This window comes from Pogona vitticeps, chromosome Z (genome assembly GCF_051106095.1).
Source record: "Pogona vitticeps strain Pit_001003342236 chromosome Z, PviZW2.1, whole genome shotgun sequence".
Taxonomy (NCBI): Eukaryota; Metazoa; Chordata; class Lepidosauria; order Squamata; family Agamidae; genus Pogona; species Pogona vitticeps.
The window spans coordinates 2,062,207-2,090,045 of NC_135799.1; the positions used below are offsets into that span (position 1 = coordinate 2,062,207).

General features: G+C 47.3%; 2 protein-coding genes and 1 pseudogene across 8 annotated transcripts in view; 1 reads left to right on the forward strand and 2 right to left on the reverse strand.

Annotated features, from left to right (window-relative positions):
• Nucleotides 1–27,839, forward strand: part of LOC140702929 (uncharacterized) — a 547,856-nt pseudogene that overhangs the window by 338,747 nt on the left and 181,270 nt on the right. The gene's annotated exons all lie outside the window — the stretch shown is intronic.
• Nucleotides 1–27,839, reverse strand: part of LOC140702944 (uncharacterized) — a 540,061-nt gene that overhangs the window by 314,568 nt on the left and 197,654 nt on the right. The gene's annotated exons all lie outside the window — the stretch shown is intronic.
• Nucleotides 78–27,684, reverse strand: LOC144585054 (uncharacterized). 5 transcript variants are annotated; one of them, XM_078382504.1, is made up of 5 exons: nucleotides 27,508–27,684; nucleotides 26,298–26,389; nucleotides 7,368–7,468; nucleotides 4,648–4,783; nucleotides 78–3,675 (listed from the first exon to the last, which is right to left on the reverse strand). In XM_078382504.1, the coding sequence occupies exon 5, from the start codon at nucleotides 3,580–3,582 to the stop codon at nucleotides 1,123–1,125; it is 2,460 nt and encodes an 819-aa protein (XP_078238630.1). In that variant the 5' UTR covers nucleotides 3,583–3,675; nucleotides 4,648–4,783; nucleotides 7,368–7,468; nucleotides 26,298–26,389; nucleotides 27,508–27,684; the 3' UTR covers nucleotides 78–1,122. The 5 variants fall into 5 exon arrangements, with proteins under 5 accessions (XP_078238630.1, XP_078238629.1, XP_078238632.1 ...); XM_078382503.1 differs by lacking the exons at nucleotides 4,648–4,783; nucleotides 7,368–7,468 and adding an exon at nucleotides 4,205–4,309; XM_078382506.1 differs by lacking the exon at nucleotides 4,648–4,783 and having other exon boundaries at nucleotides 7,370–7,468.

Consider the following 27,839-nt stretch of genomic DNA (forward strand, 5'->3'; position numbering starts at 1 on the left):
TGGAGACCGGATTTTCCTCTTCGGAAACAATGGCTTGGCTGAGATCATTTTAATTCTGGCTAAACAAAATTCAAAACTCTGACCTAGATAGTTTATTATATCAACTATTTCTGGACTCTAAACCTCCCTTTGTGAATACTGCCCTCTTCAGAACACTTCAAACTTCCTAAGAATACAATAATAAAAAGGAAAAAAACTTATAATTTTCAATAAAAGACATGCAAAAGTATTAAAATTTCTAAAATAAATATGTACAAAGTAAAAAAAAAAGCACTGCTTGTCTCTAGGTTGTTCTTCTCTCCCAGGTATGAGTAAAATCCATTGCTGGCTGTCAGTGCCTCATGGTTATCATCCAGCATCAGTTCCATTTTCTTGTACTCCTTGAAAACAAACATCTACGGTACTCTGTTCCATTCTAATAACAGTTTTTGTGAGATATCTCCCAATGCTAATATTCCTCCATTAAGTCAGCAAAACCAAATCTTCCCAAGGCTTGGGTTTCCCAGCCTCTGAGAAGCTCAGACGTTAAAGATCAAAGGATTTGGTCACCTCCGACCCAGTGCAGTCCAGGGCCCAAAGAGACCAGAGCTTGAAAAACCAAAATTTCCACTCCAACAATCCTTGCCAATACAAAGCAGAAAACTCTCACTACAATAGCATAGAAATGCCTAGTTCTTCATAAACAATACAGAATACATATTAAATGGTACCCTTTTAAAAACTCAATTCCTGTTATTATTTATGAAGGTAAAGCCTTATAAAACAAATGACAGCTTTTCTCTCTTCATTACTTGCTTTTCTTTTATCAAGTTAGCATTAGAATATCCACCTTTTTCTTTTTACACTAATTTTGTAAAAGTTTCCATGGCACAATATATGCTTATTTTCATTTTTTATCACAAGGCTCAAGTGTATTTTGTGATATCTCTGTCAACTAACGATAGAAGTAAAATGAATCACAAGTGGTACTTCAAAATACACTCCTTTTTTCTATTTTCTTTCAGTTTTGCATTATGTCAGCATTTGGTTGCTTAGTATTTTCAAAGGAAACCAGAAGAAAACAGAATGACCTCCTACTGCGTACTCAACTTATCAGGAACTCTTTCCACATTCTGTGCATTTCTATAGTTTCCGCCAAGTGTGAGTTCTTTCATGTTTCCTAAGGTTACTACTGCAACTAAAGCTCCCACCACATTCCATGCATTTATGAGGTCTTTCCCCAGTGTGAGTCCTTTGATGTGACCTAAGCTGACCATTCTGACTAAAGCTCTTTCCACATTCCAAGCATTTATGTGATTTCTCCCCAGTGTGAATCCTTTGATGATACCTCAGGGTACTGCTTCGACTAAAGCTCTTTCCACATTCCAAGCATTTATGAGGTTTCTCCCCAGTGTGAGTCCTTTGATGTAACCTAAGGGTGCTACTCCAACTAAAGCTCTTTCCACATTCCAAGCATTTATGTGGTTTCTCCCCAGTGTGAGTCCTTTGATGTGACTTAAGATGACTACTCTTACCAAAGCTCTTTCCACATTCCATGCATTTATGTGGTTTCTCCCCAGTGTGGGTCCTTTGATGTACCTTAAGGTCACCACTGTGACTAAAGCTCTTTCCACATTCCATGCATTTATGTGGTTTCTCCCCAGTGTGAGTCCTTTGATGTAACCTAAGGGTGCTACTCCAACTAAAGCTCTTTCCACATTCCATGCATTTATGAGGTTTCTCCCCAGTGTGAGTTCTTTGATGTGACCTAAGTTCACCACTTGAAATAAAACTCTTTCCACATTCAAAGCATTTATGTGGTTTCTCCCCAGTGTGAGTCCTTTGATGTGACTTAAGATGACTACTCTTACCAAAGCTCTTTCCACATTCCATGCATTTATGAGGTCTTTCCCCAGTGTGAGTCCTTTGATGTGACCTAAGTGCACTACTTGAAACAAAGCTCTTTGTACAGTCTATGCATTTATAAGGTTTCTCCCCAGTGTGAGTCCTTTGATGTAACCTAAGTTCACCATTTGAAATAAAGCTCTTTCCACATTCCATGCATTTATATGGTTTCTCCCCAGTGTGAGTTCTTTGATGTAACCTAAGGTGATCACTGCAACTAAAGCTCTTTCCACATTCCAAGCATTTATGTGGTTTCTCCCCAGTGTGAGTTCTTTGATGGAACCTAAGGGTGCTGCTCCGACTAAAGCTCTTTCCGCATTCTATGCATTTATGAGGTTTCTCCCCAGTGTGAGTCCTTTGATGTAACCTAAGTTCAGCACTTGAAATAAAGCTCTCTCCACATTCCAAGCATTTATGAGCTTTCTCTCCAGTGTGAGTCCTTTGATGTAACCTAAGGGTGCTCCTCCAACTAAAGCTCTTTCCACATTCTATGCATTTATGAGGTTTCTCTCCAGTGTGAGTCCTTTGATGTGACCTGAGGTGATCACTGCGACTAAAGCTCTTTCCACATTCCAAGCATTTATGTGATTTCTCCCCAGTGTGAGTCCTTTGATGATACCTCAGGGTACTGCTTCGACTAAAGCTCTTTCCACATTCCAAGCATTTATGAGGTTTCTCCCCAGTGTGAATCCTTTGATGTAACCTAAGGGTGCTACTCCGACTAAAGCTCTTTCCACATTCTATGCATTTATGAGGTTTCTCCCCAGTGTGAGTCCTTTGATGTAACCTAAGAACAGCACTGCAACTAAAGCTCTTTCCACATTCCATGCATTTATGTGTTTTCTCCCCAGTGTGAGTTCTTTCATGTGATCTCAGGGTACTGCTTTGACTAAAGCTCTTTCCACATTCCATGCATTTATGTGGTTTTTCCCCAGTGTGAGTTCTTTGATGTGACCTAAAGTGATCACTGCGACTAAAGCTTTTTCCACATTCAAAGCATTTATATGGTTTCTCCCCAGTGTGAGTCCTTTGATGTGACTTAAGATGACTACTCTTACCAAAGCTCTTTCCACATTCCATGCATTTATGTGGTTTCTCCCCAGTGTGAACACTTTGATGTAACCTAAGTTCACCACTCTGACTAAAGCTCTTTCCACATTCCATGCATTTATGTGGTTTCTCCCCAGTGTGGGTCCTTTGATGTAACCTAAGGGCATCCCTGCGACTAAAGCTCTTTCCACATTCCATGCATTTATGTGGTTTCTCCCCAGTGTGGGTCCTTTGATGTAACCTAAGAATACCACTGCAACTAAAGCTTTTTCCACATTCTAAGCATTTATGTGGTTTCTCCCCAGTGTGGGTCCTTTGATGTAACCTAAGATTACCACTGTGACTATAGCTCTTTCCACATTCCATGCATTTATGTGGTTTCTCCCCAGTGTGAACACTTTGATGTAACCTAAGAATACCACTGCGACTAAAGCTTTTTCCACATTCTAAGCATTTATGTGGTTTCTCCCCAGTGTGGGTCCTTTGATGTAACCTAAGATTACCACTGTGACTATAGCTCTTTCCACATTCCGTACATGGATATACTTTCTCCCCTTCATGTGATCTTTGACATCTACTGAGGTGACATGCATTTACGTGGTTTCTCCCCTGCGTTACTCCTTTCATGTGAAGTCCATGCCTGGTCATTCCTATTTTCAGTTCTCTGTTTTCTTGCTTGATTGCGAGTTCCTGCCCAGGTTGCCCCAGATGTTACTGGGCAATTCTTCTCTTGGCCATCATCTGGTAGATTCGAAAAAGAAGAGAAACAATCACTTCCAAAATCTGGAGGAATCAAGAATGAGGTGTTCAGGTAGGATCATTTCCACACCCAAGTAAGTACATCAAATTCAAAGTATTTTAATTTTTTCCCTTCTCAAATTCTCCCCAATGATTGTACTTAAGTTTCCAGAAAATTAGAAAGGAATTTCTCAAAGTTGATTACAGACAAAACAAGTAATTGAATTAAGGGAATTTTATAAGAAAAAAAGAATAACGGGAGAAGGACAGTTAGAAAGGAAGTATAAAAGTTGATGAATGTAGTTAGATTATTAGACTCGAGAACTGGTAAAGAGAAATTAGTGGCAAATGCCAGGAACGGACAACGTCTGCAGAGATTATTATTCAAAAGGTGAAGAGAAAGGACAGGTCCAAGAAAGGGATGAGATGTAGAATTTATAAAATGCTATTATGTGTAGAGAATCATCAGGAACTTCTGAAAACAGGATAGGAAGCAGAGATGGTAAAGGAAATAGTTAGTATAATCTTAGACCTGGAGAGCTAGAAGGGAAGTCAACTCCGAACATCTGGCTCCAGAGTTAGGTACTTAAACCAATGTGTATGGAAAGAGGGGAGCGAAGAATTTGATAAATCACATCTCTGAGAATAAAAGCAAAAATTTAAACATTGAAATTCAGAAGGTATTTGACCCCAGCTAAAATACTGTAAATATTACAAAATCTAGAGGCTACATATTAAAGTTGTACCTCCAGGACATTACGTTATGCAAAACAAAAAAACAAAAAACTGGAACATAGGTTGTCATAGGGATGGTCGTGGCGCTACAAGCCTCCAGGCACAGGGAAACTTCCATCACAAAGTGAAAGTAATGGGGGGGAAAGACATTTAAACCAAGACATTCTTTTGAACTGATTTCTGTTCATAACCCAGAAATTATGTAAGCCAAGGTGTACATAAAATGACATACTACTGTACCTCAAAGGTATTGTTCTTGGAAGTGCTACCTGTTAATCGCACAGGGCCAGCTATTGATTGATTGATTGATTGATTGATTGATTGATTGATTTTATTCCGCGCCCATCTAGACCAAAGTCTACTCTGGCAGCTAACACTAAAAAAGGAATAAAAAGAATATAATAAAATAAAAAACAACAATAGTAATATAGTTCAAGATGGAGGGGAAGAAATTCAAGTGATGACAACAGGGAAGGCCTGCCTAAATAGCCAGGTCTTACATTTGCTCTTAAAAACACCCAGCGAGGGAGCCAGACAGATCTCGGAGGGGAGACTGTTCCAAAGCCGAGGGGCCACTGCTGAGAAGACCCGGTTTCTTGTTCTTTCTTTCTGGACCTCCCTCTGTGTTAGGCCCCACAATCATCCTTCCTGGCTAGAACAAGTGATTCGGATATATCTAGGTGGGAGGAGGCATTCTGCTAGATATCGAGGTCCTGAACCATTTAGTGCTTTATGTCATCATTAACACTTTGAAATCAGTGTGGAAATGAATGGGCAGCCAATGCAAGGCAGCCAGAGTGGGGAAAATATGCTGATATTTTCTCATCCCACTGAGAAGTCTGGCCACCTCATTATGCACCATTTGAAGCTTCTGCGTCAATATCAAAGGTAGCCCCACGTTAGAGTGCATTGCAGTAGTCTAATTTCGAGACTCAAAGCACATGGACCAGAGTGGTGAGCACCCCAACATCAAGATAGGAACGCAGCTGGGCAATCCGCCACAGATGGAAATAGGCGGAGCGGATCACAAACGCCACCTGGGTTTCCATGGTGAGCGCTGGATCCAGATGGACCCCCAAGCTGTGAACCTCACTAATGATGGTGAGAGTCACTCCCCCAAAAGAGAGGGAGTTTCCCAAACCACCGATGGAGGGGACGACCACCCTCAGGAGCTCCGTCTTATCTAGGTTCAGCCTCAGTCCATTCTTCTGCATCCATTGCAGTACAGCCTCCAGGCAGCGCTGAAGGGAAGGAACGGGATCCATTGTGGTTGGAGAAAAGGAGATGTAGAGCTGGGTGTCCTCAGACAGGTGGAGCTCAAGGGTCTCCACATCTGGTTGAGACGATGGTGTCAAGAGGAGGGGTTTAGATTCATTTGGCACTCAGGAATTTTTTGGGACAAGCCAGGCTTGTACAAGAGGGAGGGGCTTCACTTGAATGCACACAGAACTGAACTGCTGTCACGTAACATTAAAAAGGTGGCAGAGCAGCTTTTCAACTGAATCCCGGGAGAAAGCCAACAGGAGCCGAGAGGTGTTCATTTCGAGACTCCTCATCCCTGTGGAATGAGGGTGGAGAGGATAGAGAAAAACAAAGTGATGATAGTGTAGGAATTAGGCCTGGGAGCGTGATGGGATGGGATTGTTGGTCCACTGGAAGGAAAAGCAAACATGCCGCCCTTCTTCGGGGACCCCAGAGGCAGGTGCTTTTAGGCAAATGCTCGAAGCGTCTGACCAAAGATGAGAGAACTGGAACATTGGGAGGATAGATAGAAGATTGAGAGTGGCCATAACAGAAACCTGGTGGGATTCGGAGAACCAGTGGGATACTGCAATCCCAGACGATAAACTCTAGAGGAGGGACAGGGAGGGCCGTGTGGGAGGCGGGGTGGCCGTCAAGGTCAAAGAAGGGGTAGAATCCAGCAGAAATGGAGATGGACGGCGGGTCTGACTCCATCATAGAATCACTGTGGGTTAAACTGCCAGCCCCAAGGAGTAATGTGATAGTTGGGGGGGGCTTGCTATCATCCTCCAGATCAAAAACTTGAGGGGGAAATGTTGGGAAAAATTTGAGGGGGAAAATGGAGAGAAATCAGGGAGGTGTCCAAAATGGACAGGATTGTAAACATGAGGAACATCAATCATCCTCACATCCACTGGGCCAAGGCATGCTCAGGTCAAGAAAGAGAGACCGGGTTTCTTGACATGCTAAATGATACATCTTAGAGCAATTTTTCATGGAGCCCAAAAGAGGACAGGGGTGGGAATGTCGCTGAGTCACTAGGGAATAGCGACCACGCTGCCATCTCTTTTGCCGTGCATGTTGGGGGGAGAGTGTCATGGAAATCTGACACAAAAAGCCTTAATTTCTGAAGTGTGGACTTCCCTCAGACAAGGAAGCAAGTAAGAAAGAAGTTGAAAGGGAAGTTTACAAAAAATATCTCAAGAGTGCCTAGTATTTTTAAAACAACGGTAGTAGAGGCCCACAGGAAGTGTATACCGCAAAAAAGGAAAGGGGGGGCTCAACTAAGTCCAAGAAAGTGTTGGAATAGTTAACAAGCAAAGTTACAGAGGCCTTAATGGGAAAGGAGGGGTCCTTCCGTAAATGGAAATCTTTCCCAGATGAGGAAAATAAAAAGGAACATAAATTCTGGCAAAAGAAATGTAAGAAGATGATAAAAACGCAAAGAAAGACTTTGTGGAACATATGGGCAGCAATATGAGGGGGAATAATAAAAGATATTTTAAATATGTTAGAAGTAGGAAACTTGCCAGAGAAGCGGCTATCTGTCTGGATGGTGAGAGAGGGAAAGGGGAGGGAAAGGGGTACATGAAAATTGCAGAGAAATTAAGTGAGGTTTTTTTTGCAACTGTCTCTATGACAGACTTTGGGCAGATTCTGCTTCCTGAACGGCCCATCTTGAATAATGAATTAAATCAGATACAAGTTATTCTACTCACACCACACGTGTCACCAGGAGGTCTTCTCTGGAGGCCTGGAAATGGTCAATTGGGACTCAAATGGGAAAGAGCCTTTTTTCAGCAGTAGAGGTGGCAGAAGCCTATAAAGAGATTCACACCTTGGTTGAATTTGTATATAAGACTTCAGGAGCCATAGATCTCTTGGGGAATGTCACTAGGAAAATACAAGCAAAATTAAAGGCTTAAGTAGTTTCCCTGAAGAATATGGTTTTGCAAAAGAGGTTAGCCACTCGTAGGATGCTCCTGCATCATGGCGGCCTGTGTGCGTATATAAATCAAACACGTCGTATGTACCATGAAGCCTCAAAAGGACTAGCATGGGATCATAAGGCGCTAGCAGTCTGCGATTAAGGGACAAGTGTTAGGACCTTCAGATTTCCATCACAAATTCCATCGAACCACTTGATAAAAATAAAGCATTTGATGGATTAATGGAACATCTCCACTGGGAATTAGGACAAACCCCTTCCGCCCGAAAGCACTGCAATCCCTCAAAACAAAGAACTTGGGTTTGATCCTAATTATAGTGAAAGTACAAATCCACCATTCATATAGGGAATATAGGAGGACTGGCTCTGTCCAAAGCTGGCACAAATATCTCTTCCTAAAAACTCAATTAAAGAGTTGCGTAAAACACTGGTTCTTAACCTTGGGTTACTCAGGAGTTTTGGACTGCAACTCCCAGAAGCCTTCACCACCAACTGTGCTGGCTGGGGTTTCTGGGAGTTGCAGTTCAAAAACATCTGAGTAACAAAGGTTAAGAACCACTGGTGTAAAAGAACAAAAGGCAGACATTTATTTGCGAATAATAGAGCAAGCTCCAACAGGAAGTGACCCAGAAAAACAAACATTTGATGCAATTGTGGCTGGCTCCTCCAGGCTAGAAGTGCAAGACCCTGCCATAATATCTCCACAAATATGGGTCAATATTTTTTATACCTTCTTTTTGACAAAGATAGAGCTGTTAGACCCTTTATGGATTGTTGCCTTGTTGTGGTGAAGGGGCTTGAGTAATTCATAGAAGCTATGGGCTATGCCGTGTAGGGCCACCCAAGATGGACAAGTCATAGTGGAGAGTTTTATTATTTATTTATTTATTTATTTATTTATCAAGCGGCAACTCTATACATGGAAATCACCAGATGGGCAATATCGAAATCAGATTGATTATATTCTCTGCAGCCAAAGATGGAGAAGCTCTATACAGCCAGCAAAAACAAGACCTGGAGCTGATTGTGGCTTTGATCATCAGCTTCTCATAGCAAAATTCAAGCTTAAACTGAAGAGAGTAGGAAAAACCACTGGGTTAGTCAGTTGTAATCTAAACCAAATCTCTTATGAATACACAGTGGAAGCGAAGAATAGATTTAAGGAACTAGATTTGGTACACAGAGTGCCTGAAGAACTTTGACTACAGGCTTGTAACATTGTATAGGAGGCAGCAACAAAAACCATCCCAAAGAAAAGGAAATACAGGCAAGCAAAGTGGCTGTCCAACGAGGTCTTACAAATAGCAGAGAAGAGAAGGGAAACAAAATGCAAGGGAGATAGGGAAAGTTACAGAAAATTGAATGCTGATTTCAAAAGAATAGCAAGGAGAGACAAGAGGGCCTTCTTAAATGAACAGTGCAAAGAAATAGAGGAAAAGAACAGAAAAGGAAAAACCAGAGATCTGTTCAGGGAAATTGGAGATATTAGAGGAACATTTTGTGCAAAGATGAACATGATAAAAGGCAAAAATGGGAGGGACCTCACAGAAGACATCAAGAAGAGGTGGCAAGAATACACACTGGAATTATATCAGAAAGAGTTAGATATCACGGACAACCCAGACAATGTAGTTGCTGACCTTGAGCCAGACATCCTGGAGAGTGAAGTCAAGTGGGCCTTAGAAAGCCTGGCTAACAACAAGGCCAGTGGAGGCGATGGCATTCCAGTTGAACTATTTAAAATCTTGAAAGATGATGCTGTTAAGGTGCTACATTCAATATGCCAGCAAGTTTGGAAAACTCAACAGTGGCCAGAGGATTGGAAAAGATCAGTCTACATCCCAATCCCAAAGAAAGGCAGTGCCAAAGAATGCTCCAACTACCGTACAATTGCACTCATTTCGCACGCTAGCAAGGTTATGCTCAAAATCCTCCAAGGTAGGCTTCAGCAGTTTGTGGATCGAGAACTCCTAGAAGTAGAAGCTGGATTCCGACGGGGCAGAGGAACTCGAGACCAAATTGCTAACATGCCCTGGATTATGGAGAAAGCCGGAGAGTTCCAGAGAAATATCTACTTCTGCTTCATTGATTATGCAAAAGCCTTTGACTGTGTGGACCACAGCACACTATGGCAAGTCCTTAAAGAAATGGGAGTGCCTGTCCACCTTGTCTATCTCCTGAGAAACCTATATGTGGGACAGGAAGCAACGGTTAGAACTGGATATGGAACAACTGATTGCTTCAAAATTGGGAAAGGAGTACGACAAGGCTGTATATTGTCCCCCGACTTATTTAACTTATATGCAGAATACATCATGCGGAAGGCTGGACTGGAAGAATCCCAAGCTGGAATTAAGATTGCCGGAAGAAATATCAACAATCTCAGATATGTATTGTTACATACAGCACTGATGTTACCTGTCTGTCATGGGTTTGGAGGGAAAGTTCCATCCTATGGGGAGTGGAAGGCGGGACATCAGGAGGAGGGGCTGTACTGTATAAATATGTGATGCCTGTGTGGTGAAGTCACACACTAGGAAGACACTGGGAGACACTGGGTTGTGACGAAGCAGCAGCTGGGAAGAAGAAGCTGTTGTGGAAGTCTGTGTGTCAGACAGGGTACTACTGTGTGTCAGAGTACCAACCTGATAGGTTCAGGTGTCTGTTGGTTAGCCAGAACTGATAGGTTCAGGGTCTGTGCTTTAAGTTAAGGTTCTGTGTGAACCAAACTGTATGCTTGTATGAGTGAGAATAAGCCACGTTACTTTATTTTATTCACCTGATTGTTTTATTTTCCCTGTGTGTATTTAAATAAACCTTATTCTTTTTATTGTTTGAAAATCCATCCCTGGTCTGTGTGACTTCTTACAGGGAATGGTTGGTGGCAGCTTAGTGTAAATGTGTGGCAGATCCCAGTAGGTCTGGGTTTGTCACATTGATTGGTGTCCAGCGTGTGGGATACGACTGGTCCAGTTGTCCAGTGGTCCAGCAAAGCCTTGGCAAGTGTGCCCAGAGCAAGGGGGGTCTAGTCAGGGACAGTCTGAGGCGCGTAGGTAATCTTCTAGGTGTACCTCACGGGGAGGTGCGCTAGTAGAAGAACGTGCCAACTGGGGAGACTTAGATTAAGGTGCTCTGAGGCAGCCTAGTTTTGGCGGGAAAAAGCTGAGGCAAAACTGCGTAGCAACAGTGAGCTAGCTTGCCAGCTGAGAGGCCCAGCAGAGGGGGGTAGGCTCTGACTCGATACTGTTGCAAGTTAGTGCTGAAGAACAGCAGCAATCTCTAGGGAGAGCTGGTTCTGAGGCAAGAAGGAAAAAAGTGGTCGTTTTATTTTGAGGCTTGACGTTTTAAAGCAGCCTGTTCTGAGGGGGGATTATGCCCTTGACTCGAAGCAAAGTAGCAGACATGAGTGAAGTGAAAGACCCCCAGATTGACCAAGGATCTGAGGAGGAATTTGGCTCAGTGCAAGGTGACAGCACAGGAGAGCAAGACCCAGAACTCAGAAAATTGCTCATAGCCCAACAGCATGAACTGAGGATGAGGCAATTTGAAGTGGAGGAAAGGTTAGAGAGAGAAAAAATGGAGGAAAGGGAAAGAGAGAAACAGCGGCAATTTGAATTAGAGAGAGAGAGAATGGAGAGGGAGGAAAGATTGGAGAGAGAAAGAATGGCGTTTGAATTAAGGAAACTGGAAATGATGAACCAGAACAATAATAACAATAGGGATTCTGAGGAAGGCCAATTGTCTAAGGCTGACCTGAAGAAATTCCCTGTGTACCACAAGGGAGATTGTCCCGAGGTGTTCTTTTCCTTAGTGGAAAGAGCGTTTGTGGACTTCTCAGTGAGGGAAACTGAGAAGATGACCATCATGCGATCTTTAATCAGTGGTAGCCTGGCTGAGGTTTATGCCGAGATGCCTGAGGAACTGATGAAAGATTTTGCAGAGTTTAAGAAACTGGTGTTTGCAAGACATGGGATAAATGCAGAGCAGCTGAGACAAAGATTCAGGTCCCTCACCAAGAAGCCAGAACAGACTTTTACCCAAGTGGGGGCCCAATTGGTGAGGCTGCTTGAGAAATGGCTATCTCAGGAGGGAACAGAGACCTATGAACAGCTTAAAGATTTGATAGCACTGGAACAGTTCTATTCAGTCCTGCATGGGGAATTGAAATTCCAGGTGAGGGAAAGGAAACCGAAATCTGTGGCAGCAGCCGCAGAGATCGCAGATTTTATTTCCCAAATAAGAAAGCCCTTGGGTGAGGGGAAATCTGTGGGTAAACCCAAAGAAACCTACAGCAAGTACTCTCAGGGACCAGGGAAAAACCAGCAAGGGGGAGGGGCCCATGGTGAAGGGAAGCCCTCAGACATGAAACAAAGACCTCAGATTTTGGAGGGAAAACCAAAACAAGATGAGAGGGAATCAAAATACACCAGAAAATGTTATTTCTGTCAGGGAAAGGGTCATCTAATCTCAGAGTGTGAGAAATTAAAGCAGCTAAAAGGAATGGTGCCTCAGAATTCTAGTGGGACCAAGCCAAAAGCTGTGTTCTGTGTCCAGAAAGAGCAAAGCTCAGTGTCACTGAGGGAGCCTGTTGCCATGGCTACTCAGTCTGGAACAGCTACCTCTGCTGATCAGGCTGAGGAAAATGGTCCTCTTGTGGAAGTAAAGCGCTGCTTGCTGGTGAAAACAGATTCTCAGTTGTTTGAGACAGCCGGGGTGGACGTAGGAATACTTGACCGTCAGTATAGGGGGCTGCGGGACACTTGTTCCCAGGTAACCCTGTGCCATCCAGATATTATTCCTAGGGAGTTTATAATCCCAAATGAGACCATGAAGGTGGCAGGGATTGAGGGGCAGGTAATCTCTCTGCCAGTAGCAGAGGTACCTGTCAACTTTCAAGGCTGGAGGGGAGATTGGCGGCTAGCGATTTCATCGACTCTGCCAGCAGCCGTGCTCGTGGGAAATGACCTGGCTGAACATGTGAAACGGGTGCTAGTGATTACACGCTCACAAGCCACCACAGGGACAGTTCAGGGGGGTAATGATGAGCCAGAGACGGAAGCAGAGGGGAGTTCAGAAGCTGTGGTGGAAACCTTAACCACAGACAGCCGATTTGGACAGGAGCAAAAGGCAGACGCCACTCTCCAAAAGTGTTTTGAACAGGTGACTGGCGCCCAGCTAACACCTGAAACCCCAGTGAGATTTCTGGAGAAAAAGGGGATTTTATATAGAGAAACCCTGAGGAATATCTCAAAAGGGGGAGATGGGATCAGAAGTCAGCTGGTGGTACTTGAAAAGTATCGCCCCATGATCTTACAAAGGGGTCACTCTGACATGTTTGCTGCACACTTAGGGGTGAACAAAACACAGCAGAGAATCACACAGAATTTCTACTGGCCTGACATAGGGAAGCAGATCAGGGAGTTCTGTAAACAATGTGATGTGTGTCAAAGGCAGGGGAATAACCGCGATAGGACCAAAGCAAAGTTGTGCCCTTTGCCTGTGATTGACACTCCGTTCAAATGCATAGGGGTGGATATTGTGGGACCTTTGCCCAAGGCCACAAAGAGGGGGAACAGGTTCATACTAACAATTGTGGACCATGCCACAAGGTATCCTGAAGCCATACCCTTGACTAACATCGAAACTAACACAGTGGCCGATGCTTTGGTGGGGTATATGTCCAGGATGGGATTTGCCTCAGAGATAATCACAGATTTGGGCGCATCGTTCACATCAAAGCTCATGAAACGCTTATGGCAAATCTGTGGAATTAAGCACAAGGAAACCACTGCTTATCATCCGGAAAGTAATGGGTTAACTGAGAAGTTCAATGGGACTCTAATGCGCATGATTAGGGCTTACTTGGCAGAGAATCCAAACAATTGGGACCAGAAGCTGCAATCCCTTTTGTTTGCTTATCGATCAGTGCCACAAGCCAGTACCGGGTTCAGTCCATTTGAACTTTTATTTGGGAGAAGGGTGAAAGGGCCCCTTGATTTGATCAAACAAAATTGGGAGCAGATCACCCAGGATGACCCACAAGACGTTGTGACTTACATAGACACCTTGATGAATGACCTAAGGAGAAATCTAGAGCTGGCAGCAGAAAACCTGCAAGCTCAGAAGGTCAGACAGAAAACATGGTATGACCACAAAGCTAGAGAGAGACACTTTGACCCAGGGGAGGAAGTGCTTTGGCTTAGGCCCTGCAGAAAGAATAAACTGCAGCTCAAATGGGCAGGACCATATAGGGTCATTTCCAAGATGTCAGACCTGAACTACCTAATAGAGCAGGAGGAGAACCAAGCAAGGAGGGTGGTTCATGTGAATGCCCTAAAACCCTACTACAGAGGGGAACAGAGGGTTTTATTCGCGATAAAAGCAGCCGAGAGTGAGGAAGCTGAATTACCCTTCTGGGAGGGTAGAGGGGAAGTAAAATACAACCCAGAGGAGGTAAAGATCAGTCCTGCACTCACCCAAGACCAGCAGCAAGAACTAAAAATGCTGCTTAGTAAATATCAAAAGGTGTTTTCCAACAAGCCGGGGATAGTGAAGGGAGTGATGCATCGGATCCACACAGGGGATGCACCCCCGCAGGCAGTATCCCCATACCGAGTAACGGGACCCTATAGGGACAAGGTGCGGAAGGAGCTGGACGAGATGCTGAGGGAGAACATAATCGTCCCCTCTTCTAGTCCTTGGTCCTCTCCGATAGTCCTTGTGGACAAGCCTGATGGGAGCATTAGGTTTTGTGTCGATTACAGGAAATTAAACCGTGTAACCACTCCTGATGCCTACCCAATGCCCAGGCTAGACAACCTGATTGAAACCATAGGGGGTTGTCGGTTCATCTCATCATTGGACCTGGTAAAGGGATATTGGCAATTAAGAATTGATCCCAGGGATCAAGAAAAGACTGCCTTTTGCAGCCCTTTTGGTCTCTATGAGTTTCGAGTCCTGAGCTTTGGTCTCAGAAATGCACCAGCCACATTCCAAAGGCTGATGGACCAGACCTTGGCAGGGCTCAGTGACTTTACAGTGGCCTACATTGACGACATAGGGATCTTCAGTAATACCTGGGAAGATCACCTGATACACCTGGAGTTAGTGCTGCAGAGGTTAAGTGCAGCAGGGCTAACAGTAAAGGCCAGCAAGTGTCAGCTGGGTAGCCCAGAAATAAAATACTTGGGTCACATGGTAGGGGGAGGAATGATAAAACCCCTGGAGACCAAAATAGAAGCTGTTCGTGATTGGCCTAGACCCAACACCAAGAAAAAAGTCAAATCATTTCTTGGGTTGGTGGGCTACTACAGAAAATTCATCCCGAGGTTTAGCGAGATTGCGGCTCCGCTGACCGATCTGACGAGGAAGAAGGCTGATGACCGCATCCCGTGGACCAGCGACTGTGAGGCGGCGTTCCAGAGGTTGAAGGAGGCGTTAATCAACTATCCTGTCCTGCGGGCTCCAGACTTCGACCGGGAGTTCATCATCTACACCGATGCGTCTAACAGCGGGGTAGGAGCAGTTCTGTGCCAGGAGGATGAGAATGGTGACCAGCATCCAGTGTCCTACCTGAGTAGGAAACTTCAAAAAGGTGAGAGACATTTGGCAACCGTGGAGAAGGAGTGTTTGGCCATAGTCTACGCGATCCAGAAGGCCAAGCCTTACATCTGGGGAAGACATTTTATTCTGTGTACTGACCATTCACCATTGCAATGGTTAAAGACAATGAAAACCCACAATAGCAAACTTATGAGGTGGGCTTTAAACCTACAGGACTATGACTTTGAAGTGAAGGTGGTCAGAGGGTCAGTGAACTGTGTTGCTGACGCCTTATCAAGAAGACCTGAAGAATGAAGACGGCGAAAGGAACATGGACTATGTGTATATAATGTTGACAAAAAGTAAAATATACCTGGTTTTGATTTTGGTTTGTATGAATAAAGGTAAATTGATGTACTGTATATGGTAAATGTTTAAATGCCTATTTGCTATGGTTAACTTAGAATGTAAGTTTAAGTAAGTATAATATGGTATGTATAACTGGTTTTGTATGTTTTATTCAGGTTGTTTTTTGGTGAAAAGCACCTTAGCTTTCCCCCTACAAAACAACTTATAAAGAGGGGAGGTGTTACATACAGCACTGATGTTACCTGTCTGTCATGGGTTTGGAGGGAAAGTTCCATCCTATGGGGAGTGGAAGGCGGGACATCAGGAGGAGGGGCTGTACTGTATAAATATGTGATGCCTGTGTGGTGAAGTCACACACTAGGAAGACACTGGGAGACACTGGGTTGTGACGAAGCAGCAGCTGGGAAGAAGAAGCTGTTGTGGAAGTCTGTGTGTCAGACAGGGTACTACTGTGTGTCAGAGTACCAACCTGATAGGTTCAGGTGTCTGTTGGTTAGCCAGAACTGATAGGTTCAGGGTCTGTGCTTTAAGTTAAGGTTCTGTGTGAACCAAACTGTATGCTTGTATGAGTGAGAATAAGCCACGTTACTTTATTTTATTCACCTGATTGTTTTATTTTCCCTGTGTGTATTTAAATAAACCTTATTCTTTTTATTGTTTGAAAATCCATCCCTGGTCTGTGTGACTTCTTACAGGGAATGGTTGGTGGCAGCTTAGTGTAAATGTGTGGCAGATCCCAGTAGGTCTGGGTTTGTCACATGTATATGATGCCACTCTGATGGCAGAAAGTGAGGAGGAATTAAAGAACCTTGTAATGAGGGTGAAAGAGGAGAGTGCAAAAAACGGCCTGAAACTCAACATCAAAAAAACTAAGATTATGGCCACTGGTCTGATCAGCTCCTGGCAAAAAGAAGGGGAAGATATGGAGGCAGTGACAGATTTTACTTTCTTGGGCTCCATGATCACTGCAGATGGTGACAGCAGCCACGAAATTAAAGGACGCCTGCTTCTGGGGAGGAGAGCGATGACAAACCTTGACAGCATCTTAAAAAGCAGAGACATCACCTTGCCAACAAAAGTCCGAATAGTCAAAGCTATGGTTTTTCCTGTCGTGATGTATGGATGTGAGAGCTGGACCATAAAGAAAGCAGACTGCTGAAGAAATGATGCTTTTGAATTGTGGTGCTGGAGGAGACTCTTGAGAGTCCCCTGGACTGCAAGGAGAACAAACCTATCAATTCTGAAGGAAATCAACCCTGGGTGTTCACTGGAAGGACAGGTCACGAAGCTGAGGCTCCAGTACTTTGGCCATCTCATGAGAAGAGAAGACTCCCTGGAAAAGACCCTGATGTTGGGAAAATGTGAACACAAGAGGAGAAGGGGATGACAGAGGCCGAGATGGTCGGACAGTATCACCGAAGCTACCAACATGAAATTGACAGAACTCCAGGGGGAAGTGAAAGAGAGGAGGGCCTGGAGTGCTCTGGTCCATGGGGTCACAAAGAATTGGACACGACTTCATGACTAAACAACAAAGAAACATAGAAGAGACCAAAGATCTAATCACTCAATTAAAAGCTGGAAAAGCAGCTGGCCATGATGCTATCCCACTGGACCTATTGAAATGCAAACCGGACTGGTGGGCTTCCCTTTTCACACCTACAGATAATATGGGATCTTGCCAAAATTCTGGACCAATGCAATTCTTGCCCCTGTTTATAAAAAAACAGGAACCTTGCCTCCAGAAAACTTGAGACCAATCCATTTATTGGGAACTCTATGCAAAACATCTCCTAATTAAACTTAATTCCTGGAGGAATAATCAGGCATCGCTTGGCCCTGAGCAAGCTGTTTTCAGGAAAGCTAAGGCCACAGTAAATGAACTGCTAAATACTTTCGCATCTTATTAACAAAACAATTAAGCATGAAAATTCTAAATTGGATGTGGCTTTCCTTGACTTAAAGGCAGCTTTCGATTCGGTAGACCGAGAGCTTCTCTTGGAAAAACTTGAAAATATGGGCATAGATAAAAGACTCCTTTCCCTCATAAGAATGTTATACTCTAGCACAACATGCCAAGTTTGTGTCTCTTGGAAAGTGGAGTTAACTAATCAATTTCCAACCAACAAGGGAGTGAAGGAGGTCTTTATTCTTGCTCCCTCCCTATTCAACCTATTTACGAATGATCTAGCCCCCTTTCTAGCCAGTGTGGAGGGCCATCCACCAAAACTGGGGACACATTGTGTCCCGTTATTGCTTTATGCGGATGTTATTGCTATCATCTTGCACTTCCATCCAGGTTTGAAATGTTTAATTAAGACAACTGTGGAATACCTGGACAAAGAGAAATGCAACTAAATTATGATGAATCCAAAATTTTGGTTTTCTCAAAGTCGTGGAAGCTATTGCAATCGAATCTGAATGGGCTGAAAATCGAACAGGTGAAAGAGTATAAAGACCTAGGCATCCTATTCCATTACAAACATTCCTGGTCTCCCCATCAGAAAATGGTTATATATGGAGCTAGGCTCACTGGTCAGGCAATACCTTGTTTCTACTATAATCCTGGCAATTGTTATGTTCTGGTGGCTTTACAGGTTTTTAAATCCTAAATTATCCCACAAATTATGCATGGCATCCCACTCTGGTTAAATGCCATGGATAGGTCAATTGAACGGGTGTCATCTCTATACTTACATAAAGTGCTGGTGCTACCAAATTATCTTCCCTATTCGGTGTTTTGTCTAAAGACCGGATTTTCCTCTTTGGAAACGATGGCTTGGCTGAGATCATTTCAATTCAATTCTGGCTTTTTTAAAACTCTGACCCAGATAGTTTATTATATCAACTATTTCTGGACTCTAAACCTCCCTTTGGGACTACTGCCCTTTTTAAAAAACTGATATATATTGGCTTAGGTAGTGACTCCTTGGGCTCACTAAATCAAGGGAAAGCTTTCCAAATGATTGGAAAACCAGCTGCTTTCCTTTCCCTGCTTAAATGTCCACAAAAACGCAGGGCCATTCTCCCTAGCCAGATGCAATGTCATGCCTGCAACCTTACTATACAGTAGGTTCAAAGGATTCCCGTCCCTCAAAAGACATTGCTCATGCCAGCAGGGTGCATTGGAAACCCTTGCCCACATGTGTCTGCGCTGTCCACACCACCAAAGAGGTCGTTCCAAATTTGTGGCACTGATCCTGATAAAATTGGAGAGAAAATCTGATGTGGACAAAGTCCATTTTATGTTATCTGTGGAGGTGCCTGACATTCTGGAAAGAATTGCAGATTTCATCAGCTCAATTGTCAGAAAGTGAGTTTCGCTTTCAATTAAATCTTTTTAGGGATTGGTCTTCTGCTTTCCTCCCTCCAGGATTTTGTATGCATGGGGCACTTAATGAACCAGCTTGGTTATGTTTTATTCTCTTTTATGCCAATAAAGGTTTGTCTGTCTGTCTGTTAGCAGACTTGATTGGCAGGAATCGTGATGATAGGGAGAGAACTTTTGAAGAGCTGAATTCAGGTTCATGGGATTGGTCTTGGATAACTTCATAGATGCTGGACTTCTCCACCCTACTATATATCTTGTAATTCCAACTGTGGTTATTATATTGGGATTATTTGTATGTGTTGTATCTAGACTTTTGCCTCTCTGTGTTGCTTTTTGTTCAACTCAAAGCCCAGGAAAGGCTAAACAAAAATGAGAAGATTTAAATTCAGCATTGTTTCTATTGTCAGAATTTAAAAAGGGGGGAGTGATACCTGGATATGGCCAAAATTAGTTTTATTCTTGGTCTTGGAGTAGAACATTTTATTCTACGTACAGTGGTGCCTCGTACAACGAATGCCCCGTTTAACGATGAATTCGCATAGCGATGGCATTTTTGCCATCGCTTTTGCGATCGTATAACGATGTTGCCTATGGGGAAAAATCGCTTTGCGATGTTTTCCCCATAGGCACCATTTTCCCCCAGCTGAGCGGCCGGAGCCTCCGAAGGAGTGCTCCCGCAGCTCAGCTGGGGGAAAATGCCTGCGGTGGCCTCGGAAGGACCCTTCCGAAGGGTCCTTCCGAGGCCACCGCTGGGATTCCCCTTCCCCGCGGCTGGCTTCCCCGGCCATGGTCAGACTTTCAGGAGTCCGACCATGCATGGGGTAGCCTGCCGCGGGTCGGATCCAAGCCGCGGGGAGAGGTTGGGGGGATCCGGATGGATCCCACCACCCTCCCCCCGCGGCCTGAGGAGGGTGGGAGCCATGGCCGGACTCCTCGCCAGGCACCGCGGCTCCGATCCGATCTGAGCCGCGGTGCCTGCCAAGGAGTCCGGCTATGCCTCCCACCCACCCCACCTCCTTCGGCTTGAGAAAGGTGGGAGGCATGGCCGGACTCCTCGCCAGGCACCGCGGCTCCGATCCGATCTGAGCCGCGGTGCCTGCCAAGGAGTCCGGCCATGCCTCCCACCCATCTCAAGCCGAAGGAGGTGGGGGTGGGGGTGGGAGGCATAGCCGGACTCCTTGCCAGGCACCGCGGCTCAGATCGGATCGGAGCCGCGGTGCCTGGGCGAGGAGTCCGGCCATGCCTCCCCCTTCTCAAGCCGCAGGAGGTGGGGGGGTTGGAGGCATGGCCGGACTCCCCGCCAGGCACCGCGGCTCAGATCGGATCTGAGCCGCGGTGCCTGGCGAGGAGTCCGCCTATGCCTCCCACCCACCACCCACCTCCTGCGGCTTGAGAAGGGTGGGAGGCATGGCCGGACTCCTCGCCCAGGCACCGCGGCTCAGATCGGATCGGAGCCGCGGTTCCTGGGCGAGGAGTCCGGCCATGCCTCCCCCTTCTCAAGCCGCAGGAGGTGGGGGGGTGGGAGGCATGGCCTGACTCCTCGCCAGGCACCGCGGCTCCGATCCGATCCGAGCCGCGGTGCCTGCCAAGGAGTCCGGCCATGCCTCCCACCCATCTCAAGCCGAAGGAGGTGGGGGTGGGGGTGGGAGGCATAGCCGGACTCCTTGCCAGGCACCGCGGCTCAGATCGGATCGGAGCCGCGGTGCCTGGGCGAGGAGTCCGGCCATGCCTCCCCCTTCTCAAGCCGCAGGAGGTGGGGGGGTTGGAGGCATGGCCGGACTCCCCGCCAGGCACCGCGGCTCAGATCGGATCTGAGCCGCGGTGCCTGCCAAGGAGTCCGGCCATGCCTCCCACCCATCTCAAGCCGAAGGAGGTGGGGGTGGGGGTGGGAGGCATAGCCGGACTCCTTGCCAGGCACCGCGGCTCAGATCGGATCGGAGCCGCGGTGCCTGGGCGAGGAGTCCGGCCATGCCTCCCCCTTCTCAAGCCGCAGGAGGTGGGGGGGTTGGAGGCATGGCCGGACTCCCCGCCAGGCACCGCGGCTCAGATCGGATCTGAGCCGCGGTGCCTGGCGAGGAGTCCGCCTATGCCTCCCACCCACCACCCACCTCCTGCGGCTTGAGAAGGGTGGGAGGCATGGCCGACTGTGCTTGCAGCAGCGGAAGAGGTGCCCGGTGGAGGAGAAGGCAGGAGCCGATCTGTCATTTCTCCTCCACCGGGCACCTCTTCTGCTGCTGCAAGCACAGTCGGGGCAGCCCTTTGGGAGAAGCCGGGCTGCTCCGAAGAAAGGCAGAAGCCCATCCGATCTCCCCCCCCCTCCACACCGGGCAGCTTCTCCCGCTGCTCCCGATGGTTGGGAGGGGAGATCGGATGGGCTTCTGCCTTTCTTCGGAGCAGCCCGGCTTCTCCCAAAGGGCTGCCCCGACTGTGCTTGCAGCAGCAGAAGAGGTGCCCGGTGGAGGAGAAATGACAGATCGGCTCCTGCCTTCTCCTCCACCGGGCACCTCTTCCGCTGCTGCAAGCAACTTCGGGGCAGCCCTTTGGGAGAAGCCGGGCTGCTCCGAAGAAAGGCAGAAGCCCATCCGATCTCCCCTCCCAACCATCGAGAGCAGCAGGAGAAGCTGCCCGGTGTGGAGGGGGGGAGATCGGATGGGCTTCTGCCTTTCTTCGGAGCAGCCCGGCTTCTCCCAAAGGGCTGCCCCGACTGTGCTTGCAGCAGCGAAAGAGGTGCCCGGTGGAGGAGAAGGCAGGAGCCGATCTGTCATTTCTCCTCCACCGGGCACCTCTTCTGCTGCTGCAAGCACAGTCGGGGCAGCCCTTTGGGAGAAGCCGGGCTGCTCCGAAGAAAGGCAGAAGCCCATCCGATCTCCCCCCCTCCACACCGGGCAGCTTCTCCTGCTGCTCCCGATGGTTGGGAGGGGAGATCGGATGGGCTTCTGCCTTTCTTCGGAGCAGCCCGGCTTCTCCCAAAGGGCTGCCCCGAAGTTGCTTGCAGCAGCGGAAGAGGTGCCCGGTGGAGGAGAAGGCAGGAGCCGATCTGTCATTTCTCCTCCACCGGGCACCTCTTCTGCTGCTGCAAGCACAGTCGGGGCAGCCCTTTGGGAGAAGCCGGGCTGCTCCGAAGAAAGGCAGAAGCCCATCCGATCTCCCCTCCCAACCATCGGGAGCAGCGGGAGAAGCTGCCCGGTGTGGAGGGGGGGAGATCGGATGGGCTTCTGCCTTTCTTCGGAGCAGCCCGGCTTCTCCCAAAGGGCTGCCCCGAAGTTGCTTGCAGCAGCGAAAGAGGTGCCCGGTGGAGGAGAAATGACAGATCGGCTCCTGCCTTCTCCTCCACCGGGCACCTCTTCCGCTGCTGCAAGCACAGTCGGGGCAGCCCTTTGGGAGAAGCCAGGTGGTGGGGGAGAAGGCAGGAGCCGATGCCGTCTTCCCCCCCTCCCCCGAGGCTTCTCCCAAAGGGCTGCGCCCGATAGTGGGGGAGAAAACCGGATAATCCGTTCCTATTGGAACGGATTATCCGGTTTTCAATGCATCTCTATGGGAAAACACGTTTCACTTAACGATGTTTTCCCATAGCGATGTTTTTTTTGGAACCAATTAACCTCGCTATGCGAGGCACCACTGTATTATGTTTTCAGCATTACTTCTCTCTTGACCTTTGTATCAAATCAAATGCCTGTATTTCACACCTTCCTCACCTTTCAACTAGTGCCTAGGTTCTTAACCTTTGTTACTCGGATGTTTTTGAACTGCAACCCCCAGAAACCCCAGCCAGCACAGTTGGTGGTGAAGGCTTCTGGGAGTTGCAGTTCAAATCTCCTGAGTAACCCAAGGTTCAGAACCAGTGAACTAGCAGATGGCCCATTTAGGAATGCTGCCCAGAGGCTAAACACAGATAGAATCATAGAATCAGGGAAAAGTGAAATTGGAAGGGGCCGACAAGGCCATCAAATCCACCCCCCTGCTCAATGCAGGAATACAGTCAAAGCAGATCTTGCCAGGTGATATAAGATAAGGAAGTTGGGACAGTGTGGCATGTTCTAAAAGAAGGTCATTAAGGGGAGGTGGGCACACCCCAAGTATCTATAGGGGACCCATGTGTTTGTTTTGCACATGTGTGTACCAATTAGATGTAGGATCTCAATATTAAGTAGATTTTAGCCAATGGGTTTGTAGAAATCTAAGACTCTGTTATGGTATAAAGTCCCTGTACACTGTATTTTGGGGGTATTCTCTGCTTAAGAGAAGTTCCAAATGACTTTGCATTGGAAACAAGAGAGGAAATGTCAATGTGCAATTTTCCCCATAGAGAGAGGGGAAGAGCGATGTGCCCCAGGGATCGGTCCTGCCATCGGTGCTTTTCAACCGGTTCATCAATGACCTGGAGACAGGGATAAGCAGTGAGGTGGCCAAGTTTGCAGAGGACATGAAACTTTTTCCGGGTGGTGAAGACCCGAAGGGATTGTGAAGAGCTGTAGAAGGATCTCTCCAAACTGGGAGACTGGGTGGAAAAATGGCAAATACGGTTCAGTATGAAAAAATGTAAAGTACTGCACAGTGGGACATAAAACTGAATCTTTTTTTCATGAGCGAATGAGTTCTCAGCTGTCCGTGATGGATCAGGAAGAAGAGCTTGGTGTGCTGGCGGACAGCTCGATGAAAGGGTCCACCCAGTGTGCGGCGGCACTGAAGAAGGCCAATTCCATGCTGGGGATAATTAAAAAGGGGACTGAAAACAAAGCAGCCAACATTATACAAAAGGCTGGTAAGGCCACACCTGGAGAACTGCGGACAGTTCTGGTCGACGTACCTCAAAAAAGACAGAGTGGAACTGGAAAAGGTGCACTAGGGAGCAACTCAAAGAATGACTGGGGACGGCTGCCCTCCCTGATGAGGAAAGGCTACAGCGTTTGAGGCTCTTGAATCTAGAAAAAAGGTGCCAGAGGATGGTTACATGATGGAGACATATACAAGTCTGCAGGGGATGGATCAAGTGCCTAGACGGGGGCTCTTTTCCCTCTCACACAATACCAGAACCCTCAGGGGACGTCCACTCCAATGGAGTGTTGGAAGAGTGAGAACAGAGGAAAGAAAATATTTCTTTACCCAGCGTTTTATTAGTCTGTGGAACTCCATGCCACAGAATGTGCTGGTGACATCTAGCCTAGATGCCTTGAAAAGGGGGGACTGGAGAGATTTCTGGAAGAAAAGTCAATCGGAGGTGACAAGCCATGATGGGGATGTATAATCTCCAGGCTTCGAAGGGAGGGACCTCAAAAGACCAGATGCAAGAGAGGGGGATCAGGAGACAGGGATCTCGTGGTCTCATGCGCTCCCAGGGGCTTCTGTTGGGGCCACTGTGAGATATAGGAGGCTGGACTAGATGGGCCTTTGGCCTGATCCATAAGGGCTCTCCACCCTAAAGAAGAGATGATATGGGTTAAGGCTCTGATGGCACCACGAAGCCTACGGAGGGAGAGACCAAGAGCTGACCGCTGCTCTTTCTCAGGCTTTGACATCCCTCACCATCGAAGGCAAGGAAGAGGGAAGAAGCTGGTGTGTGATGCCTTTTCTGAAGAAAGATGTATTTTTAACACATCTGGGCACCATAGCCCTAAAAGCAAAAGAAAAAAAAATACTTGCCCCATTCTTTGTGGGGCGGGCCGATGGGCCACTTATTCACTTTCCTTCTTTGCTTATTTATTTTATTTTTATTTTATTTATTTCGTTTATTCCCCGTCTATCTGGTCATTACGACCACTCTAGTCATTACGAGCACTTGCTTCATTCTCCAGAGAGTTAGCAGGGTTTTTTCATTTGTTTTGTTTTTACATCAAAAGATACAAATGCCCAACAACTCCTTTCTTCCCGGAAAGTCAATTTAGGTCTGATCAAAGCCCTGCTAACCCAATAAAGCAGCAGCAGCAACAGGAGGAGAAGAAAGCAGAAGAATACTGGCCCAGGTCAAAGTGAAGGAGTATTTTTAACTCTCCAGCTATTTCTTACATCATTTTTAATTCCTTAATTTGGAATCACTCCCTTGCTCTTTCTAAATGGAGGAGACCCTCCACCCAGCCTGTGGGAGTTTTTCAAGGCAACTCCGAGGTCGATGCATGGATTAAAGAGCCCTCCACACGTTGAGATTAATAATTGGATCTTTCATTTGCTTTTCCCTTTTCAAAGTTCCCCAAAGCAGAAGTGGCTTCTTTAGTTCAATCTTCAAGATCCCAGAAGGGGAAAGAAGAGACTCACAAGAGCCCCATGACAGAAAGGGGGGGGGGGAAGGGCCCTGGCCTCCACCCAAAGAAAGTGGAGGGAGCCCAAGCCAGGGAAGAGGGGAAAGGGGACTGTAGCGAACAGCCCTGTCCTCACCTGTCCGTCACCGCAGAACCTTATAGCAGGAGCCTATGAGTGGGCGGAAGGCGGAGCCAAGGCGGGAGGGAGCTGGATATATAAAGGCTGGTGGATGGGATCTGACGGAGAAGATGCTGAGAAAGAGAGAGACTGTGTGTATCTTGAAAGTGACTAGAGAGTGAGTTAGAGATCTGTAAGAGCCTAGATTGAAACAGAGGGCGAAAAGAGTTTTAAAGTTATATCAGATTTGATTCCAATACAAGTGATTGGCAACCTGTGATTGATCTAATGAATATTTATCACCTAATAACTTCCCTGATCAAATAAGAGCCTTAAGTTTTAAACAGCACACTTGTCTCTAAACATATTTGGTATTAAAGAATTAATATCTGGTGGCAGCAAAGAAGAAAGAAGGGCGAGAACCTCGTGAAGGCCTGGGGGGGGCGCAGGGGCTTCAGAGGAAATCGCCACAGGGACAAAGTAGGAAAGGTATGGCTAGAAGGGATGGAGAACGCATGGATTCCTATGTGGGAGAGGATGATGATACCAAAAGAAGAGGCAGGAAGGGGAAGGAACCATCGCTCAGCCCATAAACCTTTCTACTGGGGCAGCCTTAGTCTATTGTCCCTTTTATCCTCCCACTGAAGGAGAAGGTGGGAACAGAACTGAGTTTCCCTATTCATCAATTATCATCAGAGTCCGAAGTACAGGTGGAGGGTGCAAAGCCAAACCCCCCAGTCTGTCTTGTCTGTCAAGGGGGAACAAGAAGGGAGGCTTCAAGGGGAACCCCCCCACACACACACACACCCCAAATCAGGACAACCAAGGTTTGCCTCTTGTCAAGAGGACCGAGGATGGGGTTGGGGTGAGCAGGATTGAGATCTTTAAATAAAAACTTTAAAATAAGATGCAAAGAAAACCATATCCCCCCAAACCAGCACTTTGCACATGTTCAGAGAGGCAGTGTGGTGCTGTGGATGGAGTACCGGACTGGAAACCAGGAGACCTGGATTCAAATCCCTGCCAGGCCAGGGAAACTGAGAGGAGAGAGATAGTGTGTGTGGGGGGGGCAAGGCTACTTCAGCCACCTCTTGAAATCTCACTTACCTTGCAAATGTTGGAGGGATCTGGGATGTGGTTCTTTGTTTTCGGTCCCCCCCCCCAAAAAAAGGCAAAGGGAATTCAGTCTCGCCCCCTTCCTAGGAGGAAAGAGAAAAGATCATCCTGGAGGCTTTTATGCATAGAGCAAATGGAAAAAAATCTTTCCTTTCGGGAGATTTTGCCTTCCTTGTGCTCCTATCGAAGGGGGGGCTCCCTCCCCTCTTTCTCACATCGATGGAGGGTCACGAGAGAAGAAAGTGGAAGGAGAAGTTCGGGGGGGAACGCCGCCGCCCCTCCCTTCCCTCCCAACCAAGCGCCCCTGAGAAGAGGGGGGGAGGGAGGAGAGAGAAGATCCCGGAGAATATTGTTTCCGATCCAAATCAGCAGCAGCCAATCTCACACAAGACTCCACATACGGAGAGACACAGAGCTCTGGGTGGGAAGAGAAGGGGGGGTGGGGGGGTGGGATGGAGGGTCTGGGTTCAGGTCAGGGCCTGGTTCAAGGGCCAGGAACTTCCCTCCCTTGCAGGGGCAGCATCAGCACCCGCCCTGGGTGCCATAGAAATGAAGAATCATCCTCATCATCCACACCCCTCCTTCCCAGCTGGACCCCCTGTCTTCTCCCTCCTCCAAGCCCCATTTCTCTCCCCCACCACAAAAAGCCCCCCCCATTTTCTTACTTGGGGCTCTCCAGGACCCCCTTTCCCCAAAGCTTTCCAACAACAAAAGGGTTTTCCTGGGGGGGGGGATCCTGCTCAGACACACACACACACACACACACACAAAGGGTGAAGGGACTCCGTGAGAAACACACAAAGAGGGGGCCTTGCTGGGGGGGCGGCCCTCCTGCCCCTTTGGGATATTGGGATCTCGCCCCCCCCGCCCTGACTTCCCGCCTCTCTCCCCCCTACACACAAACACACAGAGACACAACAACACACACACACAAAAGCCCCGCCGGAGATTCTCCCCCCTTCCCCCGGAGGAGTGTCAGGGGGGGCAGTGAGTGGGAACCTCTTTCTAGGGACCCCCCCACCCCACTGCTCTCTCTCCCCCCCAAAATAAAGCCCCAAATCAAGTGTGAGGGGGAGCGGGCAGGTATTTTTCTCCTTTTGGTGGGGGGGAATATCCTTCTAAGGAGCCCCTACCCCCACTGTTCTCATGCCTCCCCCTTCCCTCTCTCCCCCCCAAATAAAAGGCCCCAAATCGCCCCCACCTCCGTCCCGATCCTGAAGCAGAAAAAGAGGCCGGAAAGAAACAGCGAGAGAGAGGAAAAAAGGGGGGAGGGAGGGAGCACAGCATCCACTTCCTGTGGGGGGGACGCACCCCCCCCCGGAAGCACCCCTCCTCCCTCTCCTCTACAGCTTTCATAGCTCTACGTTCTCCCCCCTCCCTTCCCTCCCCAGGATGCCCCTCCCCCTTGGACACAGAGACAAAAAACCCTCCCCCCTCCTCAGTGGCGATTGGTTGGGAAGGAGGGAGGGGAGAGAACATAGAGCTACGAAAGTGTGAGAGGACCGGGGAGGAGGAGGAGGAGGAGGGGGCTGC

Coding starts and splice junctions, on each gene's coding strand:
- LOC144585054 (XM_078382507.1), bottom strand. CDS start 3,582: ATGACCAGGCATGGACTTCACATGAAAGGAGTAACGCAGGGGAGAAAC.